We start from the raw sequence: 22,756 nt of genomic DNA, 5'->3' as shown, positions 1-22,756 counted from the left end.
ACACTAGAAACAAGGTAATTAACTAAACACAGGTGTGACACGTGAGGGAAATCAAAAGCCATGATAACTAATGAACACAGACAAAGGAAACTGATCTAGATCAGTTGCAAACCAACTGATCAGTGCAAACCAACTAACAGGATTACAACTCAAACAATGAATAATGACAGAAACAATTAACCAACAAAAGCTGCATCCCAAATGACGCACTATACACTATGCACTCATCCATGTTAGTGCGTGAATTGTATTGTATTGAATTTATACTTGAAAACGTCATAGAATAGTGCATAAATAAGTATGCAAATTGGGACACACATTATGTCCTAGAAACACAGACAATATTCTTTTACAGCATATATGTTTTACTCTTTTTTTACACTGTGCTTCCAAAATTTCACAATGAAGGGAGTACTTACCAAAACAGAGACTTTTCCTTTTTTCAGAGTTTCTGTTCCTGAAAGCACTTAGGGATATAGAGTTCCCATTCATCACGCTGCTTCGTCTTTGTTTATTTTGAAAAGAAATACTTCTCTCATCTCAATGAGTGTCTGTCGACAAAGAAGACTTTAGATTTTATCTCTATTGGCTCATACCAACATGATGATTTAGTATATGTATTCTTCAAATTGGCTAGAAGTATCTAGCTAAATTACAATAAACAAACAAGAAACAAAAAAATCACAAGTTTCCAATTATATGTTATATAATGTGTGGCAACCATGATAACAACAGGTGTGGTGTGTTGCCTCGCAACATTGTTTGGTGTTTGTGACTGAAATCCTGGATAATTAAAGAAAACATTTTCATTATTGAACCTTCTAGTTTCAACACCCTTCTTTTATTAGCATGAATCATAATGCTACCTTTGTTTTAATTAGCTTATATAAGTAGATATGTTCAACTGAATGGCCATAGTACTGTCCCAAGTCTGTTACACTTCATGAGAGCACACTACCCTTGTACACTTGTTTTAATGGCTGGTCAGGTGTTCTCTCTCTTATGTTGCTATCGTTCCAGGGCCACACACACACACACACACACACACACACACACACACACACACACACACACATGTTCAGGGCTGTTCTCAGTCTCTGTTCGTCATTCGCTCTCCCTGCCCCCACCGACACACACACTCACAGCCAACACAGGGTGTGGATGGTGAAACTCAATACTGCGGCTTTGTCTCAAACCCTAGTCAGCTGCCTACCTAGACAGCATATTAGGGCACTCCCAGTGTGAACATACTGTCCATTTTAAATCCCCTCGAAGAATGTTTACATGCTTATTACAGCAAGAACTTGTTAGTTGCTGAAGTCAGCATAAGATATAAGTAAAATATTGTCTGTCATGAAGAGTTTATGAGACGCACATGAGTGGCTATTAAAGGAATGAAATGGAAGTTGCAATAGTCTTTTCTTCCCTATTGTGACGTATATATAAGTGAAACGGCTTTTGGAATGAGAACAAATGCAGGGTGGGACTTGATTTTGTCCATGGGAATTTGATTGGATGCAGTGGTTTGCTATTGGTGGATCTTATGTGAGTGACAGGTTGCCCCGCCCTCACGGCAGTAAACGCATCGTCAGAGAAGAGATGAAAGAGGGAGGGAAATATGATATATGATAAGTGACATTGTGTTTTTAAAACAAACTTTTATTGCAAATTATGGGAGTTAAAAAGAAAAATAATCAGACATGTTAAATTTATAAGTTTCACCAGAATATGAGGTCAGTATAATGTGTTTTAACGTTTTAATTATTTAAATAATAATTAATTATTATTAATTTTAAATAATTTTAAGTTCTTTTGCTGCCCTTTTGGAAGTTTTTGCTGCTCCTATAGGGACACGGAAAATTTGTGAATTATTCAAGCATTATAGTTTTGTTTCTGGTACTTCTCTAAGATCACACAAGCTTTAAGGTGTAGAAGTGAGCCCAATATGCCACCTTTTGCTGTTTAAAAGTTAGCCAAATGTGTCAGTATTTCAGATGTGTCCATAAAACTGGTTGCTCAGATTTGAGATCCAGTTATTGGTAAACTGGGCCGTGTTTGGCAGCGAGTTTTATCATTCACTCGGCCGCCAACAGTAGGCACTGAGTGAGTGAGTGGGTGAGCTGGGATTTGAGACGCGGCCCGTGTCGGAAGCGGGCTAGAATCACTCGGCGGACGCGTTTGTCCTCACAGTCTCGGGTGCGCGCTCGGGATTGGCCCGTTACGGTTAAGACACTCCCCTGCTCACGGACGAACACCCTTCCTCAACCGCAATCCTTCCGGTCTCGACTATTATGTAAAATACCTGTCTCTGTTCTCGAAAGTTGACGCTAAAGTTGAGTTGCAGTTGTAAAGCGAGCCATTTTTAACTTTCTGTTGATTTGTTTACGGTATTGAGTGACTAAAGAGCGCGCGATGGTGCTGAAATCTGAAGACGGAGTCGGTGAGTGACGATCGGCAGCTGTTACTTTGACTAAACTTATTCTTCATAAACAACATGCGCATGTGTGAAATATGAGATTCATTAAAATCTCTATTGACATTCACTGTTCAGCGCTTGACTTCTTTAGAAGTTGATCTTAATGTGTTCTTCCTGTTGTATAACGTCTAATTTCCACTATGTATTTAATGAAACAAACTAGCTTTAAATAAATATATAAATATTATTACAGTCTACAGTTCTCGTATGCTGTCAAAATGTGGCAAACACATAACTTTAATGAACTTGTCCTTAAATGAACTCCAAAAATGTACCTTTTTACAATAAGGATAAATAATAAACTGTTTGTAGGCTGAGTGTGGTAATGCTGCTGCATACGGGTCTTCATGAACTATCCATCATTTCTTTATTGTGTATGCAGATATGTTTTGAATTATTCATTGTGAATGAAAGGCCTCATTGGTTTTGACGAGAGATGAATGTGTTTTATTGTTCCATGATCCTCTTATGTGCAAATATCCCAGTAAATAAAGCTTTGTTGCTGAAGAAATCCCTGAGTGTTTTTGCATGGGTGTTAAACCCAATAGTGCCTTCAAAAAGCAGTGCCCTCAGTCATTTGTGGTTCATGTTATGATATGCAGTTTGAGTTGAGCATGTCTATTCAAATCTTCAATGCTTATTGTTTTTGTTTTTTTTTGTCTGACAACTGGTTTGTCCTCACTTTTAGTCCTGCATTAGTCCTAAAGTTTGACTGTTTAATTCATCTGTCTCTGACTCAAACAGGCTGCAACTTGTCTGAAGTAACTGTTGAATCTTGAGCAAGAATCCACACAGATTGTGGGCAGACTTCCACATACCATGAACAGTTTCTGAAGTTTCCTGAATGTTTAGCAGTATAGTATTGTAACATGCTGTAGTCATGTGTGTTTGTAACACTTGTTGTCTGTTGTTGAGGAATGTGGCTCAGCTGTCTGGGTTCAGTGAGGGGGTTGGGATGTTTTCTTGTGAGAAACTGCTGAATGCTGCTGATAGCTCAATGTTGGTCTCACATAGACAGACTGTCGAATATCGACTTTTCTTATTTATTTTGGCCAAGAGGCACCCACAAAAGAATATGTAAGCTTGTTTCCACCATGGAATAAAAAATTAAAGAGGTAATACTAATTTGTGACTTTATCTCACAATTCTTCCTTTTTTCTCAGAATTGCGTGATAAAGTTGCAAAATTGCAAGTTATAGTCAGAATTGCGTGATATAAAGTCACCATTTCGAGTTATAATGTCAGAATTGTGAAATAAAATGTGTGAAATTGCGAGAAAAAAGAAGTGTGAGGGGGGAAAAAAGTCAGAATTGCTTGCATTTCTTGTTTATTTGCACGTAAGTGCCTCAAACCACACTGTATAAACTATATACTGAATATATTTTAAAGATCAAATGTGAACAGCATTACAAACTCACCTCAGCGCTGACTGTACTTTATCCTACTTATTGCATATCTACTTTCTAAATAATACCTGTTTTGTGATTATATTAATCAGTTCGAAATACAATGGTTAGGTTAACAGACATTAAAACATTTTTCAAATACCAAAATTTGATTAAAGGGTTAGTTCACCCAAAAATGAAAATAATGTCATTTATTACTCTCCCTCATGTCGTTCCACACCCGTAAGACCTTTGTTCATCTTCGGAACACAAATTAAGATATTTTTGTTGAAATCCGATGGCTCAGTGAGGCCTCCATAGGGAGCAATGATATTTCCTCTGTCAAGATCCATTAATGTACTAAAAACATATTTAAAATCAGTTCACGTGATTACAGTGGTTCAACATTAATATTATAAAGCGACGAGAATATTTTTTGTGCGCCAATAATAATAAATTTAAAAAATGACTTCGATAGTGATGGCCAATTTCAAAACACTGCTTCAGGAAGCTTTGGAGCGTTATGAATCTTTGGTGTCGAATCAGCAGTTCGGTGCACCAAAGTCACGTGATTTCAGCAGTTTGGCGGTTTGACACAAGATCTGAATCATGATTCGACTTAAAAGATTCATAATGCTCCGAAGCTTCATGAAGCAATGTTTTGAAATCGGCCATCACTATTTTAGCGCACCAAAAATATTCTCGTTGCTTTATAATATTAACATTGAACCACTGTAATCACGTGAACTGATTTTAAATATGTTTTTAGTACATTAATGGATCTTGACAGAGGAAATGTCATTGCTGGCTATGCAGGCCTCACTGAGCCATCGAATTTCAAGTAAAATATCTTAATTTGTGTTCCGAATATAAACTAAGCTCTTACGGGTGTGGAACGACATGAGGGTGAGTAATTAATGACATTATTTTCATTTTTGGGTGAACTAACTCTTTAACGTGAATTCTTCATGTTTGATTACTTCTAATTACAACTGGGCTGGGTGTTGAAAGGTATGTCTGGTTAGAACTGTTTCCCATAGTAAGGGTGTGGACTGTCTAACTCGTCTTCTGAGAAAGAGACCTGACAGGAAATGTCACCTTACATTGAACCCTGACAGGAAGAAGCGTTGGTCTCACTGCCCAATAAAACTATGCAGTGCAGCTAAGGATCTTGGGAAATGCAGTGCAGTTTAATGTCATTAGCGTGTGACCTATTTGTTGTGTTGAGCTGCTGTGTGAAATAGGATGTTATTGAATTTTTTTTCTCTTTCTCTCATCTCTGCTCAGTTTCCTGTCTGTGTGCTGTTGATTATCTATGTGACCGCTGTGGTCATGTGACTTCCTGTCTTGCATGGTTCAGGCGCTGTGTTTACCAGGTGAAGTGCATGTGGGATGTTGACCGTGTTCCTATGTTCTCACAATCGATAGAGGACAGAGAGGTTTTTACTGGTACATTTAGTCGATGTAAGCTACATCTGTTACATGCTGTTGACTGTCACAGAAAATAATTTCAACCCTCAGTTTATATAATCATGTAAAAATTGTTTACTGTAAGCAGTTACAGTAGAAGACTACAGGCAAGACATTGCATCAGAATAAAAGATTCTCTTAAACATTGTGCATTGAGCAAAGTCCACCACAGGAATTACATCTGTAATGCATAACTAGAAGTTAATCCACTTGTAGAAAAGTAGTAAATGAATGATTTCATTCATTGACATTATTATCTAGAGTGCTTTAACAAATCTACAAGTTTTCATGCCCCAAAGACTTCATTGTAAGTGCATTAATATAAAATTAGCTTGTTTTTATGAGCTGAAGTTTGACAGCATCTCACATCATGTTTCGGAAAGTTGGTTACGTCGATTGTGTTGGGGTCAAACGGATGCCCATTGGTTTTCATGCAGTTTGCCAGAAATCAACACTTTGAAAAACCACAAAGAGTCTGGTAAAAAAAAAAAAAAAAACAGAAAACCTTTTAAAATATGAAATACATGAGAACACATGAGGAATGCGTGAAATTTAAGACTCAAAGTTTACTTGAAACTGAAGACTTGTCTTCTGAATAATCCATGGAGAATTCACTTATTCACTCTTCAACTATCTGAGTTTCACAGTGAAAGGATTGTTTTTTTTGTTTTGTTTTGTTTTGTTTTGTTTTGTTTTGTTTTGTTTTGTTTTTTGCATCTCAGTTACTAGACTCTTGCACAACTGAAAAGAAGTGTGAGAAACCCATTTTACCTTTACAGGGGTTTGAAAACCAGACATAACAAAATTAGTTTATTTTTCTTTAAGTACTGAAGGCAATAAATGACAAATGTTAAATACATTTATAATTAGTTGTATTTATTTTCACCTTAGTGTGCAAATAGTCACTACAATTAGTCATGGCAAAAAAAAGCTCTGACCAGCTACAAAAGAGGTTTTCTGTTTTTACATGAATCTTAAGTATTTTTCATTATTGATTTTTTTATTTATTTTTTTTTAACTCCGAGCATTTATGCACAAAACATGACTGAAACACCCATGTCTACAGTGTCAACAGTCTAATGATACGGACTGCGGGTCAAATTTAACTGTCAAATAATGGTTAGGCCTATTGTTTATAATATTTTATTTACACCTTTTATGCTTAAGTCACCTATGACTGTGATTTATGAAAACCCCCTCTTTGATATCCTATTTGGTCAATCTTCGACTAATAGTCGACTAATCGCATGTTTATGATATTAATTTAATTGCTTAAATATAAAATAAATATATAGATTAGCACTCAAGCGCACACAAGCTAAGTATGTTTAAAATGATAAGCCATATTTAAGGTTGACAAATGATAGGTGAACATTTGAATTTCCTGTCCGACATACTGTATTTACCACAAGGGCCCACTGTATCTGTCCCTCATGGGCTGTGTGACTTCACCACTTCCTGTGGAGTTATTTTTATTCTGCGACTAATTAAAAGTTAGTCAACTAAGCCTCTTCTCATCAACTAACGTTTAGTCGACTATTTGGGGGCAGCCCTAAACAAAATGCCTCTTCATGAATGAAATATGAGTAACGCTATCATTTCCAACAGTAATTGTCATCAGGTAACTGTACATATGGTGTGAACCTCTGCCTCAATCAGGACTTATAGTCATATGTGGTGTTTACTCATCAGATTTCTCCTGCACGCTTTCTTTGCTCGCATAAGCGGCAGGATGTTTACTCTGCAGAGCTTCAGGATGTTTGCTCAGCACATGGCCCTCTGCTCGGGCCTCCCCCTCACAGATCACACATCAGATCTGCAGCAAAATCCTCCGGTGCCTCATGATCGTTTAGCTAGGCTGATGATAAAAATAAATCTGCCTGCATTCCACACACAGGCCTTGAAACAATCTCTTATTGTTGCTCATGTTATCTTTAGCTGATGCCTGCTGCCTTGATTCCCTGGCTTTCACTCACTCTCATGAGTCGTGTGATATTGAAAGAATGTGTGTGACACAGAAATGTCACCTCCTCAGAGTTGCTCTGATTTAAGACCCTCTCAGGACACACTGAGGCTGGCCGATTCCAGGAAAAAGCATTTCAATGATGATCTCAGACCTTTATCATTATGTTAAGTTTATTGGTTTACATCCAAAATGTGAATAAATACATAAAAGATACATAATAATACAGAAGTACATGGGGACTTTGAAACCATGACCTTGACATTGCTAGAACCATGTTCTACTTTTTGAGCAACGCCAACGTTATATTTCCGTTATACCGCTATGTGTTAGTGAAGTACTGATGACACCATGACTCATTGTCCTGAGTGAGACTGATGACGTTTCCTCCACTGCTCTTCTTAGTCATATGAACACAGCACTTCATACACCAATATAATGTGGCTCTAAGGTAATGTGGATTTGAAGAATATTCAAGAGTTACGATTGAGACCTAAAGGGATTGTTCACCCAAAAATAAGGCACTCATCCTCATGTAATTCCAAACCTGTTTGAATATTTCCTTCTTCTGGGGAACACAAAGGAAGGTATTTTGAGGAATGTTGGGAACCAAACATTTTTGGTGACCATTGACTACCATTGTCTCAAAATATCTTCTTTTATGTTCCACAGAGGAAAGACTATCAAACAGGTGAGTAAATGATCACAAAATTTTCATTTTGGGGTAAACTGTCCCTTTAATAGCAAGTACAGTAATAGCTGGTTGGTTAGTTTGTATGTCAGTGGGATGGTCTCTTCCTGAGGTTTTACAAAATAATATGAAATGTGCATTGTGGACCAGATTTAATGCTGAAAAGTCTAGCTATATGAGACTAAATTTGCGATTGTAAAGAAAAAAAAAACTTCTTGTGATCATTGGTTGGTACTGATGCAAGCAACTTGGGCCAAGTAATGAGATCCCTCTTGTGGACAGTGTTCTGCTTTGTCTATGTAAATGTGCAGAGAATGACCACTAGATGGGGCATCCTTGTTCATGATGGCATTAAGTCTGTGAGGGAAGGGAGGAGAGAGAGACAGAGTGTGGGATGGAAAGGACCGTCTGCACATGGACTTCAGCAGTATGTGAAATGTGTCTTCCTGTTTCTCGGTCTTGCTGTAGCAAATGTCTGTCTCTGTCATACTTGACTGCCACTTCTTACCTGGATGAGTTGTCTGGTTTGAGTTTATCTTTGGTTCTGCTGGATAATGAAGGAGAGAGTTTTGATGAGTGAACAGAAGTGGACTGATATCAGCACGATATATCACTAAAGATTGTGGAATCAGGTCAGTTTGCTTTAATACTGAAATGGTTACTTGGCAGGGTGTTAACTTTTGTGATGTTTCCATGTTAGTGTAGAATGAATGCAAGTGCCTGTAATATGAACTGTCTTACATATTGAGTGGTTTGATTGCAAACAGAAAGATTATATGTGGACTCGATAAAACTCTGTAGTGTTGAGCGTTCACAGAACATGTGAGGTTAGTGGCACATGGCTTCTGGCTTCACGCAGTCATTTGTTCCTTTTCTGCTGCATCTAGCAGTCACTGGCTGACCATCAGCTTCATTTTTTTCCATCAGCAAGAGATTTTGCATGTCTAGGAGGAGTTAAAGGTGCAAGCTTTAATTTTACTGGTATATGTTCATGTGAAGTATATAAGGACAGAAAAATTGAGCCTAAAATGATTCTGTGATATGCTGTCAAGCTGTATTTGATTCCAGGTACTGCAGGAATGTTTATTATTGCAGGTAAGTTTTTTTTTTTTTTTTCAGGGGATTTCTGAAACAATATCCAGTTATATTCAGTAGCCAAACTTGGGCAGAAAAGCCCCATGAAGAAAGGCATTGTCTCATTTATCTAGAGCATAGTTGCATTGATCTATGGAGTTCAGTCATCTATTATCTGCCCACTGCCATATCTGTGTTCATTCGCCAAGCAGTCCCACGCGGCCCTTGAAAATGCTGTCTTTTTCAGCAGGTCAGACCTGGTGAAGAAATGTCAGACCTAGTCCAGTACTTTGAACAATGGCATAATACATCCAGTGAATGCAGCTTCACAGTATTAGGTCAACCTTCCAGAGGTGAGGTATGTGCAATGTGTTACATTTTGGAAGTAAAACCAAAGAGCTTGAAACAAGAGTAAAAAATATTTGGCAAGTTCTAAATCCTGAGATGTTACCTTCTTGCCATAGTAAACAGCTGCCCCTGGTACTTACAGTGGTACTTGCATTGATCATGCAAACGTTTCACAGTTTTGAAGTCTAATAATAACATTTTAAAAGGGATGTGCTTTGGGATAGAGGTGAAACGCTGATTTGGATAAAGAAGACAAATCGAGTGGGAAAATGGCCTAAGAGAAGTGTCTTTGACTGATGACCAGACTTGTTTCATTGAGTAAATGTTTAATCAGGCTGGCAGGACAGATGTGGTTCCTTTACTGAGACTTGGTGTTTTTCAAATCCTTGAATGAGGGGAATCAGCTGTATTTGAGGCCCTGTTTACACTTAGTATTAAGATGCGTTTTGGTCGATCGGATCACAAGTGGATGACGATAAATACATGTGTAAACGGGGTGTAAAACGTTTTGAGCTTGTTGACTTTCGACCACTTCCATAGGTAGTCGAAAATGCATTGAACCGGATTGCTTTCGTAGTGTAGACACTCATGTGGTCGAATGCGTTCAAACAGCCACTAAAGACCACCTATTCTCCACCTACTGACCTAATGCCTAAACATTATGGGAACCACGCACTAGCCAGGCGGGATTTAAACTTTGGTTTGAAGACTAAAAAAGTACCAAACACAATGTTCTCTCACCATTCCTGATTTCTAACACACACTCACTGTGTTCGGCCGGTCTTGCGGCTGTCAGAGCAGAAACGAAAGCTGATGCTTTCTGTATGTTTTCTGTCGTCTCCATCCGTGTTCATATGTAAATTGTACAAGCTTATTTTGTCCATTAGATCGAAAGATCTAAAAAGAACCCATACATTAACCCCCTCATAGACCCTCCCCTCGAAGAAATCAGGACAGAAGTGGTAAAAAGTGGACAAAATGTGTAAAAGGGTATGTGTCTACCTCGTCCACTTGTGATCCAATCAACCAAAATGCATCTTAGTACCAGGTGGAAACAGGGCCTTAAAGATAAGATTGTCTCAAGAGAATGACATAAAGGTGGATAAAGGCAGAGAAAGGAAAGGTTTTCTTAACAACAAAGTTGAGGTGTAGTGGTTAAGGTTCAGCACAGGGTTTATGGTCCCCACAAAGAGCGAGCCATGAGCCACTATTTGAACAATCCACTTAGCCAGCAAGTAAGTAGCCATTTACCACATTGCATCCATTCATACACTTGTAGGATTGTGGGGATGCTCGGCCATATGGTCCACCTGGGAAACTCACGACAACCCAGGGGAAACATGCAAACTCCATGTTCAGCTGGGGCTCAAACCAGGGTGATTTACTGCACACTTGTTGGCACAGTCTACCTCCTAGAGTTAAATGCTGAGGGACTAACAGCTTGTGTCCTGTTCTTTGGAGCTTTCTGGAACCTTCTACTTTCTGTCCCTGAGCCCTAGTCACCATGGCACACCTAAGTTTGATCCAGAGGGATTGTCTGTAACATGCCAATAGTGGCATTTTATGGTGACATTGTAGGACACATTCCTTCCTCCAGTCCCTGAGATAAATGTCTGTCAGCATCTACTTTCATTATCCAGCAGCACTGTCTGCAGGTCTCTGTTGCCTTAGCAATGTAATTTTGTTACCGTTTCTGCTGGTTATTCATACAATGATCAAGCACAGGTTCTCTTGGAGATGTTGCCTGTCTATTGCGATTTCTTTGTTGCTCCGTTACATATTAAGATTTTACTAAACAGGGCAAATTAGCGTGAAAGCGCAATTCCAAAAAATGGGACTAGAAAGTTCTGCGTGTGATGATCTGACGATGCATTAATTCAAGAACAAAGACGCAGCTGGATCATTTCCATAATTACCAACGCAATCCACCAAGAGCAGCGCACATTAGCATCTGGTTTAAGACATATGCTTTTTTGGGTGGTAAATAATGGCGCAGATACAAGTAAATTAACTAGCACAAACCTTAGTAAATCACCTTGCATGATTAATTTTAATACTCTCCTCCCATAAATTTTGAAAAAAACTTTACAAATGCATACAATAAATAATAAAAACCTTTTCAGTGCTAATTTTTCACAGCGTGTCTTTAGTAAATCCTGACAGTAGTTTTTTAACGCCAAAAGAGGGTTTGTGCTCGCACAGGTACTTAGTAAATCTGGCCCTAAAGCTCTTGAGCTATTGATAGAAGTGATGGTGTTGGCATGTTTTTTGCCCCCTGGTTCCCATAGGCGCATTAAACTGGGTTCAAGATCCTTGAGTATTAATTTCCTGACTTTGCGAGGAGAGTTCCCCAGAGGTTCTGGGTGGAAAATAAGTATGTGCTAATCCTGACAAGATGGAAATTGGGCTAGGTCTTTAAGGGTTTGTTTATTTCAAGAGGCTCTCTGTAATTGTGGTTTTTCTGTGCTGGGTTACGGTGCCTCTGCCATTAGGAAGGCCTTCACCCCTTCCGTTCAATCAGAACGACTGTAGAGCTGCTTTTGTGACTGATCAGAGCAAAACACACTTTACTCTTTATGGCTTAAACAAGGACCACAGAAACCGGTCAGTAATAACTCCTGCTACTGTCAGAGGAGAGATGTGAGCATGCACACTAAATATGTCAGCAAAAAAAAAAAAAAAAAAAAAAAAAGATTTTGATAAATGAGGTCAATGAATAAGCAGAAGAGCATGTTCTGGATAATACCCTGATCAAACCAGCTGAGCTGTGTTTTACAAATCCTGAACATGGGTGTATGAGACCAAGTTGAGAGATGCTGGTTTCAGCTCTTTGAATCTGCAGTTCTGCAGTCACCGATACCATTTTTTCAGAACCAATCCAGTACCGATACCAAAAATGATGAGTATTGGCCGGTACCGATCCCTATCCGATACCAGCACAGTTTTTTTTTTTTTTTTTTTTAATCAATGTAGAATTTCTGTACTTGTGTGCGGAAGTGATAATCACTCTAGCACAAATAGTTTTACTATTTACTGCACCACCATGTTATTCTTCTACTTATTTACCTATAGCGGATCATCAATCAGAAGTCTTGTTGCACATTCCCAGAAAACCGCTTACTTCCATGTTGCAAAGTGAGGTGGACAGGGACAGAAAGAAGGGTTTTGTTTGTGACTCTTGTCTCTCTAGCTGTATGTGTGGGTTCATGTGTGTGGGATGTGGTAGCATTAGCATGTGTGGGTGATTGTGATTAGCAGTCCACTGACTGACTGTTGCACTGAAATTACTCCATTTCAGACTTGATCTGATCCTCCAGCCCTAAAATTTAGAGATTGACTCATTTATCAGTTTTGAGCTGCAGCAGATAGCTGTTAATATGTTGTGCTACGTCGTTCTTAATTCATTTCAATAAATTTGTATATACATAATGCTTTTTATAATACATATTGTTTAAAGACATGCATTAATGTCTTAATGGGCAGCATGGTGGCTCAGTGGGTAGCACTGTCGCCTCACAGCAAAAAGTCCCCGTTTCGAGCCTTGGCTGACATCAGTGAACACAGTCCAAAGACATGTACTTTAGTTAGGATTGGACATGCCCAATAGGTGTCAATGCCTGTGTGTGTGAGAGTCCCAAGCCATGGGGAGGTTTGGGGAAAGACCTGGCATCCTACCCCAGAAAACACATTGCCAAGAATATTCATGGACAGTCTCTTGCGTATGTCGAGAATACGCCATACCATTGAATCACCAAGAGTCGGATACGACTGAAATGGTAATCTATATTAATGTCTTATGCCAGGTTCAGACTACACAATATCAGCCTAATTTTGGCATAATCCATTTGACATAGGGTGTTGTGGTGATTCGAAATCGACAATGGGCGTCGGGACGAAGGAATCTATAATTTTATCTTGTATAGTGTGGCATAGTTGATGACAACCAAGGGGCGCATCCATGAAGCTTCATGACGTCATGACAGAAAGACTAGCATGTTTATTTTTATTTATTTATTTTTTTAGACCTCCATGACGGTTCTGTCACATCTGTGACATTGATCAATAGGAGCACATAAGCTCTTCCATACACAGCTTCCAAACATGGTGAAACGAAAGGGAGACGATGGTATTGGTGCTGCTCGGTGAAATTATGCAATTGAGGAAATGTTTGTGGAGCTAGGGCAGCAATGCTCCTGCATGTATGATGGTACGACCATGACAAAGTGAAACTAGATAAATGCTGGCGACTGAGCAGAGACGCTTCAGCAACCCGGCGAGTGCTGGAATTAGCATTATGCTATCATTCACCGATTCAGTAGCCATTGTTTATTTATGTTCATGTTTCCAGAAGTCATTCGTTAGTTCCACCTTCTCGATGACATCACGCACGTCATTAATAGGGCTGGGTATTGACACAAATTTCAAAATTCGATTCAATTTTGATTCACAAGCTTGCAATTCGATTTGATTCAATATCAATTATTTTGGATATGGGAACAGTACATGGCAAATTTTCAAGGAAAAAAAAATCTCTCAACTAATACTGTAAACTATATATGGGAATCAGTTCTGCATTATAATATTGAAGGTTAAAATTAACTGATTTGTATACAACCACTTAAATTAGTGGAAGTTAAGGAAGTTTTTATAGTAATTAAGTTAAAATACTAACTTTACAATTATGTAATTATATTTCTACTCCAATTCGTCTTTTTGAAACGCATTATTTAAATGGTGGCAGTTATAAAAACTTGACGGATTTATTCAAGCATACATTAAATATTGAAGAACATTAAAATATAATGAATATGTAATATTGTGCATCTATTTAGCAAAATGCTCCTTTCTAGAGTTCAGTTTTATAGCTGACTAATGAGTTATGATCACTGAATATGGTTTTCCTGAGGTAAATGTGACGTTACGTGACTGCTTTCAAGCTGATTTATTTAGGTCTTTTGCGGTTGAAACGCTGATTGAGCTATTCTATGAGACAGGATACAGATTTCGGTAAGTTGTACTGTATCTTTCACCATACCTTTGGGTGTTCATTCATGTTTATTTCGTGCTGCAACTGGTATTTGCAGAGGGGATGATCAGTTCACTCGTGCCTCGCTTTTCCACCGCTCTTGAACTGAGGCGCTAAAGCGATCTGTCACGCCATATTAAACGGCACCAAAACGTTTTTTTTTTTATTTGACAGAATTTGAAATCTGAGACTTTGTTTCGTATCAAAAGTAACAAAGCACAAAGTTTTTTGAGATTTATTGGATGGGAGGAGCGCTACAATGTTCTATTCATTCATCAACTGAAAACAGACTAGACTAATCGATTCTTGGGATTTAAGAATCAATATCGGTTTGTAAAAATGAGAATTGATTAAAATCGAGAAATCCATTTTTTTTTTTTTAAACCCAGCCCTAGTCATTAAATATGGCAAGCATTGATTTGTTGGGAAGAGCAACATGTAGTCTGACATGTTTCTTTTCCATGACACGACAAGAATTTAGGAGTCAAAACCATATAATCTGACGCATGGATTATTGTGACAGACAAAAATATTGTGTTGTCTGAGTCTGGCATTACAGCCCACAGTGAGCAAGTCAGAGGCAACTGTGGCAAGGAAAAAACTCCAGAAGATGTTTAGGCAGTGTCGGGAAAGAACCTGTGTGGGGAGGGAGCCCATCCTACTCTGGCATTGCAGTGTATTCATGTTCTTCATGTGGGTTTCTCGAGAAAGGCAAACACTGAGCTCTCTCTTCACCTCGTTTCATTTCTCATTGCTGGAGAAAGCAGAACTTTGATGTCTCTGTGTTTGTCACTTGCATGATTTTGAGGGGTTTTCCTTCAGCTGTGTCAGTACAGTAGAGCTGCAACATGTGCGGTTCACCAAATCTTTCCCTCAGACTCTCAGAACTTACAAGGGTTTTTACATTGTTAAATAAGGAGTTTCTTTTCAAATCAACCTTTAGAGATCTAAATTCATTTTGAGCAGTATTTGTGTCTCATGTTTTTCTACGTAATTGGTGATAGTGTTTTAGGGTCATAAACTTTCCTTTTGATGTTGAAAAAATAGACAAAATTCCAATGTGGTTTTTAGTGTAAAACTTTTATCACATGGTTCCCAAAAGTTTTGTCTCTTTCAGTAGTTGAATTAATACAGAAAATCTAGTTGAATTAATGTAGTAATCTAGTTTAAAGCACTACATTCTACACATTTGTAGCTTCTAGTTTCCCTCTGAAATCTGCTTGTGTTATATAATGTAAAGCATATAATGCTATGTCAACCATGACCAGGATTGAGAGCCACCGTTTTTGGTAAATATATGTAAATATCTGTTATGATTTACTGACCTCCACATATTGGCTAAGTTCACGCTGTCATTCATCCAGGAGGGTTTAGCTACTGAATGCTCAATAGGTGGTGATAATGTGGGCGGCCATGTGTTAATCACCTCACGGTTGTGACTTAATAAACTATACATCTTAGTTTTATTAAATAATCTTAGTGGACTGGGGACTTAATTAAACTGAGTTTTGAATGTTACAGTAGAAAGATATTCAATTTCACTGTATGGACCATTTAATTTCAAGAGTATTTCAGAGGGATTATCTGTTGTGAGGTGATGAGTGGTTGTTCTCGGCACCCTCACAGATGGGGTATGAATCTGTGATGGGTTGCCATGGCTACTGGAGGATGCTGTGAGTGAGATTTCACAGTCACATGGTGAATGAAAGTTTGTGCGGTGATTGAGGCGCTTGGTTAGAGAGCAGCAAAGCCCATTTCTGTGATGCTGAAGGCTAGTTTGTCGGTCTACTGCGACTCAAAAGGGTTTTGATTGATCTGTGCATTGTCTTTTGGACCATTTTGAGCCTCTTGAGGACATCTGCAAGTATTTACGAATCTTTTTATTTCCTTGTGCCATTGTGCTTGGTGTCTCTTGCACGTTTGGACAATATTATAGTTACAATATTATAGTGCATTATTGAATTGTGACAAGGAAACCAGGCCTGGTTGTTGTTTCTTTTCAGAAATCTGTTGATGGTTGATGTGTGTTTGCTTGTAAAGTGACTGCTGGGTAATACTGTGTCCTATTGATTCTGTTCACAATCCTTTTGTTCACTAATCTTTAGTCATTTCACCTCTGTTAACTTGTAATATTTTATCACTACAAAATTGTCAGAGCAAAAAAAAAAAAAAAAAAAAAAAAAAAAAAAAAATATATATATATATATATATATATATATATATATATATATATATATATAATAAAATATTTCTTCTTTGGTTCAGAGTAAGCCTAGGTCACTGGCTGGAGAAAATACAAAGAATAAAACATATTTTTCCATCTCATTTTCAGTGCCTGACGACCTCACGCCTGAGGAGCAAAAAGAACTGGAAAACATCCGCCGGCGAAAGCAGGAGCTGCTGGATGACATTCAGGTAACGAAGAACTGCCATGAATTATTCATTCAACTCCAACTCAATATTCATAAGTCCTTTATATTATATTACAATATCACACTTGAATTTGAGTGGCTTATTCATTATTGTTAATAATAATCTACAGTTAGTATATAACAATTTTAACGTTTATTTAAAAAGTCAGTATTTTAATCTGTGCATTTAATCACTTTATATGAAGCACTTTATAAAAATATAAAACAACAAAGCAATATTTGTGGTATAATGTAAAAACTGGCCACTAATTCACTAAGTATGAACACAGTTAGTCCGAAAAGGAAATGACTCAAGCTGACAGGAACAGGGCGGAATTGTTTAAAAGGACACTCATACATGAGCCAAACACTGATCACTTTCAGCTCTTCTACTAGAACACTGTCAAATGGATTTAATCGGTCATGGCGCTGACCTCCAGTATACTATATACTTACTTAAAATTCCTTTAGTTTTCCATGGGAATGTATACTTTCCTAGCACACTCCGTTTACATTGTTAACAATGTAACTGTCCATTCCAAACACAATTTCTACATGTTAAGGTCTTCTGAAAGAAGGGGTTCTGTTCTTGAGGCAGTTTTCCTTTGGGAGGACGAACGTCTGAGGAATGTGGGTTTGCTTTGGTTTTGGGAAAACAGCCTTTTGTTTGCTGGTGAATTACAAACGGAAAAAAAAAACAACAACCTTGAGCTTGACAAACACTTGAGAGTGAACTTCACCACCATACAGCTGGTGATGAAACAGTCAAATGAATATGAGGAGGGAAAACTCTTAATCGTGTGACCTCAGGACCAGCCCGGCTCCAGACCATCACTAAACTCTTGGCAGAAGAGACAAGCCTGTGTCCTAACCCCATTAATCTCTCCAGAGACATGGTAAAATAATCCAATTTTCTTGTCTCTAGTCTTTACTTTGGAGCCGTTCTCCAATTGCTCTCTTTTAATGTCATGTATATCAAAGAGAGCAGTCTAGAGCAAACGATTCATCCGCTGGAATTAGATTTGAGCCGTTAATGTCAGGCCTCGGTGAGGTAGGACAGGACACATGCAGAGAGTGCCACGATACTCTCTATCTTGTAGTAGACCTTGGATCTGTCTCATAACTAAAAAGAGAGAGAGAGAGAGAGAGAGATTATTCTACTGTTCATAAAACATTCACTACTATTCTTAAGAGATATAACCAGTTTAGATGGAAAGGATCTCAAGCTGACTAGTTGGAAGACGTCACTGTAGCTTTACTCATTAATAGACATGGTACTTCCTTGAATATAAATTCCAGCACAGCGTTACAACAACCATAATGAAATGCCTCTTCACAAAAGATAATGCTTTACAATGAACTCTGTTAGAGAGCTACATGGCAGTGTATCTGTTTAATAAAATAACCTTACTCAACTGAGTAATAAAAACATAATTTCTGTGTCGCTTTTACAACATTTCAAATCTCTCAGTTCTCGTCATTTGCGTTAAGACAAGCTAATGTTGATTCTTGTTTTATTACAAGCTCTGTCGTGTTCTCTTTTTGAAAGCTTACTCTCTTCTGTTTGGTGTTTGTTTAAAACTGGAGGTTTGAGTTTTAGCTGCTCCATTTCAACCTTTCTAACTATCTTTTGCCACTCCCACACCAAACACTTGTGTAGCTAGAGCAACTTTTCTCTATTTAAGGATATGACGAGACACTCATGGGAGAGAGATCATAGATTGCGCATCTACGCAATTTCCCGCGAAAACCACATTTTGGAGAAAGATTGATGATGTGACTTATTTAAATTTTGTTCATTTTGAACCAAAAAAGTATATATAGTGTGTATATATAGCTTACCTTTAGACAATAACGGAGAAGCCTGCCTTGATTGGCTGGTTTTGTTGTTTAATGCAGTATTTCGCTTTCATCGAAGACAAAATTACTTGCTGCAGAAAAATTCCATTTGAGGCCAGAGTGTTTCTTGTTTGGGTTACTATTTCACACATAACACAAAGCTAAACATGTGAGTCTTTGTTTTTGTTTCATTTCTCATCTGTTTCCACCACTATGGTGTGGTGTTATTACCTCGGAAGTCTCATTTGATTTAAACCATTTCATGTCTCATCACAGCGTCTGAAGGATGAGATAGCTGAAGTGACCAGTGAGATTGAGAACCTGGGTTCCACTGAGGAGAGGTGAGTCCCCTCACAGACTATACATACGCACTTCATTTCCACTGATGTGTCATTTTATGAGTCATGTGTGAGGTCAAATCTGCCTAGCACCTCAGCATCTAGCTGCACAATCTACTTGAACCTCAACTCATCAAACATTTTATTGGAATCTATTAAACTATTCAAGTAAATTCAAGTGACAGTAGGGAATTTCCAGAGAACTGGCTGAGGTAACACTGTCAGCTCATTTTAGTAAGTGTTGCAGAGATTGTAGAGATTCTAAAATGATTCTGGTATTTAAACAAAATGGAACTCATTCAAAATCCGAACCAAATTGCGATTCCCAATACCATTTGGATTCAACAAGACCTCTTTGTTCAATGTAGTAGCTGTTTTACTTTTGGATCCATCAGCCAGAGATTATGGAGGATTTAATATATGAAATAACCTTAGGAGATCTTTTGTAAAAAAGTATAAACATCAGGAGTTCAGTCTATTAGCTACTAATCATCATCATTTCCCCTGCAGGAAAAACATGCAGAGGAACAAACAAGTGGCAATGGGTCGCAAGAAATTCAACATGGACCCCAAAAAGGTGATTAAGCAGTCTCTTAAAGCATATTCACTGAATGAATTCTATGTGTATCGTTTGTCTTAGAAGCTAAACACATTGAATATGTGTGTTTGCAGGGGATCCAGTTCCTCATTGAAAATGACCTTCTGAAGAACACCAGTGAAGACATTGCACGGTTCCTCTACAAGGGTGAAGGTCTTAACAAGACTGCAATAGGAGACTACCTAGGAGAGAGGTGTGTGTGGTTATTGCTGGGCCAGATAAAGGGCCGTTCACACTGACATAGGTACTCCAGACTGACCGCATGTTCTACAAATAGTGCCCGATTTCAGCACGATTTGGTAGCACCAATTGTGGCGATGGGGTCACAGGCCTTTAAAATAGAAATTGAATGGACAGAAACCAGTAGTAATACTGATATTATTATTGCATCGCAGCAATAATTGTAATTACAGATAATATTGCATATTTTATTGAATTCATGCTCATTTTTTAGGTTTTAAGGAAATGTAAGTGCTTTGTCACTACTGTATCTGCAGTCTATCCACCTTTGTTTCTTTAAGGCATGGTCACATTAGTGAAATTTCAGTGAATATCATAGGCAAAAAGGTCCATCATCCACTGTTAATAGTGTGGTGATGCACAAAGCATTGCTTGCACAAAAGTCACTTTCAAACAAAGCAGCTTTCTGATGGTCAACGCAACAAATTTGCATGAAAAACTTGAACACGATTTGAAATACGTGTGGAGAAATGTTTCGCCATTATGGGAAGTTCTACATTGCATGGATTCCTATTGAAATGACTGGATTTTCATAAGTTTCGCCAAGCGTTGGTAATTGTCACTGCACTTTTAGAATCCAGAAGTGTCTCAAAAGTTTATATGTTGGTCTGTTGCTTTGGTGTTGCATATTTGCATTATTTAAATACTATATAATTAAAATGCAAAATAATATCTGGAATCACCAAAAACATATCACATAATAATTCGACTTCAGAGGATTGAAGCAGCATTAGATTCCTTAATCCACCATCATTAGAAACATTAGCTTAACCTAATATGTAAACTGGTCTTTCTGCTAAATTTCTGGAAAGCAGTGTCATCTTCCCACTGTGATTTGCTGAGAGACAGGAAAATGTGGATTGTTTTGTAAATCCCATCTGCATCTGTCTTTGATTATCCTTTTACCCTCACTCTAAGCTCATTAGACTCTTCATATTTAAGGAATGTTGACTCAGACAGGACTGAAATTCAGACATTCATAGAGGCATGTTATTCTAGTTGACTGGGCAACACCTAGTGACTTGATTGCATCTGTGCAAGAATTCCTTTTTTTTTCCCCCTCTCGGTCATCCTGGATTTCATTGCCTCCGCCTACTTGCTTTCTGTTTTTCCTCGGTCTGGGTGTGGCTGCTGAAACAGTCAGGAAATAGAGAGCAGTGCTGTCGACAACAGCAGATCAGATTGTATCTCTGAGCACTTCAGCTCCTCTGTTAGGGAGGGGGTCTGCAGTGCTTTGTCCCATGAGTGGACTGTCACCAGATCACCGGGAAAGGGTGTAGAGAGGACGAGATCGCCCTCATCCCCATGACGGATATCACATTCTCTGCTTGCAGAGGTTGAATGTCATTGTTTCGAAAAATGATGCAGTAATGAATGATCTCATATCCACATTTTCTTGAGTAAGTCTTGGACAAGAGGCCATACCAGTGATTTATATATATATATATATATATATATATATATCCACACATAAGTGACAAATTAGCTCATCCTCCTTGCATGTAAAAGAGCAGTAATTATTCAAAAATGTCTTCTTTTTTGTTAGACAATGTCATACAATGACATGAGTGTGGTTAAAAATGACAGAATATTTAATTGTGGGTGAACCATTCACATATATACATTGATGAACACATACAAAGAACACATCAGTATATGGCAAATAGATGATGAAATAAAGTCTTATGGATTTGGAACGACTTGAGTCTGAGTAACTGATGACAGCATTTTTTTAAATGAACTATCCCTTTAAACTTCAGTTACTCCGATAAAGGCCCTTTCAAAGCATTATCGATAAAGATAAAGTTCTAAAAATCATCCACACCACAAATGTGATGATACTGACACAGAAAACTATATCATTGGAATCACTTTTTCTGTTCAGGCCTTCCCGCTCTCCAATGTCTCTCCAGTGCTGTAAAGCTTTTCCAATATTAACGCGGGTCTTAAAGCTCTTGCCTGATCGTATCCCTTCTCTTTCAAGTGATATTCTTTTCTTTTTTGTAATGTCTCTCAGCCATGCCCCTTTCTACAGTCTTTCTTCAAATCTCCATCTTGCTCTTTCTCTCTCCACCGCCATCATATATGGACATGCCCCCTACTGCTCATTGACTCACTCTCTCTCCTCCCTCATCATGACTACAAGTGTTGTGCTGCTCAGTCCAGTCCACTTTCAACAGCGTTTCTCAGAAATCACTTACTGCTTCTTTAAGTGTACTTTAAGATGCTTTGGATGAAAGTGTCTGCTGCATGATACTTACCACTTCTATTTCACATTATTCAACAGGGATGACTTCAATATCCAGGTCCTTCATGCTTTTGTGGAGCTGCATGAGTTCACAGATTTGAACCTGGTTCAGGCTCTCAGGTAAAAGTTTTAGTTGTGAATAATTAATAAGTAATTAATTATTAATAAATAATAAGTATACCGTGCATAGTGTGGAAATGTTATATTTGAAATTTACAAAATACCTACTACATTTGCAATATGTGGTTAATATACAACCAACACAAACTGCAATTGGGTACAATATCCCACAATGCATTGTGCTCAACTTGACCTTTCATTTCCAGTGTAATGTGTGATATCAGCTGTGATTTGAAATATACTTCTTGTTATTGTTTGGCTAGACCACAAAGTTTGCAACATACATAATTACAACAGTATAGCATACTGCTTTTTGAAATATTTAAAATATTATATAATATTATATAATATACTAGTATACCGTTTATGACTAATGACGGTACAAAACATTGGCATTTCATTGTAAACATAACCAGTGTCATTTACCAGAAGATTTTAATGTAATTTAATCTTATAGGTTGGTGTTCAGGTTCCTTGATTCAGTCCTTGTGTAGTGTGTATGTTAAATATCATTATGATGTTCGTCTCC

General features: G+C 38.0%; 1 protein-coding gene across 5 annotated transcripts in view; it reads left to right on the top strand.

The window, feature by feature from the left end:
* Positions 1 to 22,756, top strand: part of cyth1a (cytohesin 1a) — a 58,650-nt gene that overhangs the window by 21,728 nt on the left and 14,166 nt on the right. For 2 of the 5 annotated variants that reach the window (XM_048182046.1, XM_048182033.1), the window contains exons 2-6: positions 16,766 to 16,848; positions 18,960 to 19,024; positions 19,532 to 19,598; positions 19,694 to 19,812; positions 22,147 to 22,227. In XM_048182046.1, coding sequence (XP_048038003.1) covers positions 16,766 to 16,848; positions 18,960 to 19,024; positions 19,532 to 19,598; positions 19,694 to 19,812; positions 22,147 to 22,227 — 415 coding nt within the window. Of the gene's footprint in view, positions 1 to 2,192; positions 2,441 to 8,354; positions 8,618 to 9,306; positions 9,418 to 16,765; positions 16,849 to 18,959; positions 19,025 to 19,531; positions 19,599 to 19,693; positions 19,813 to 22,146; positions 22,228 to 22,756 lie in introns of those variants that run through there. The other 3 variants (XM_048182039.1, XM_048182053.1, XM_048182059.1) reach the window with 3 other exon arrangements.

This window comes from Megalobrama amblycephala, linkage group LG1 (assembly GCF_018812025.1).
Source record: "Megalobrama amblycephala isolate DHTTF-2021 linkage group LG1, ASM1881202v1, whole genome shotgun sequence".
Classification (NCBI taxonomy): domain Eukaryota; kingdom Metazoa; phylum Chordata; class Actinopteri; order Cypriniformes; family Xenocyprididae; genus Megalobrama; species Megalobrama amblycephala.
This window is presented reverse-complemented; position numbering and strand designations above follow the sequence as displayed.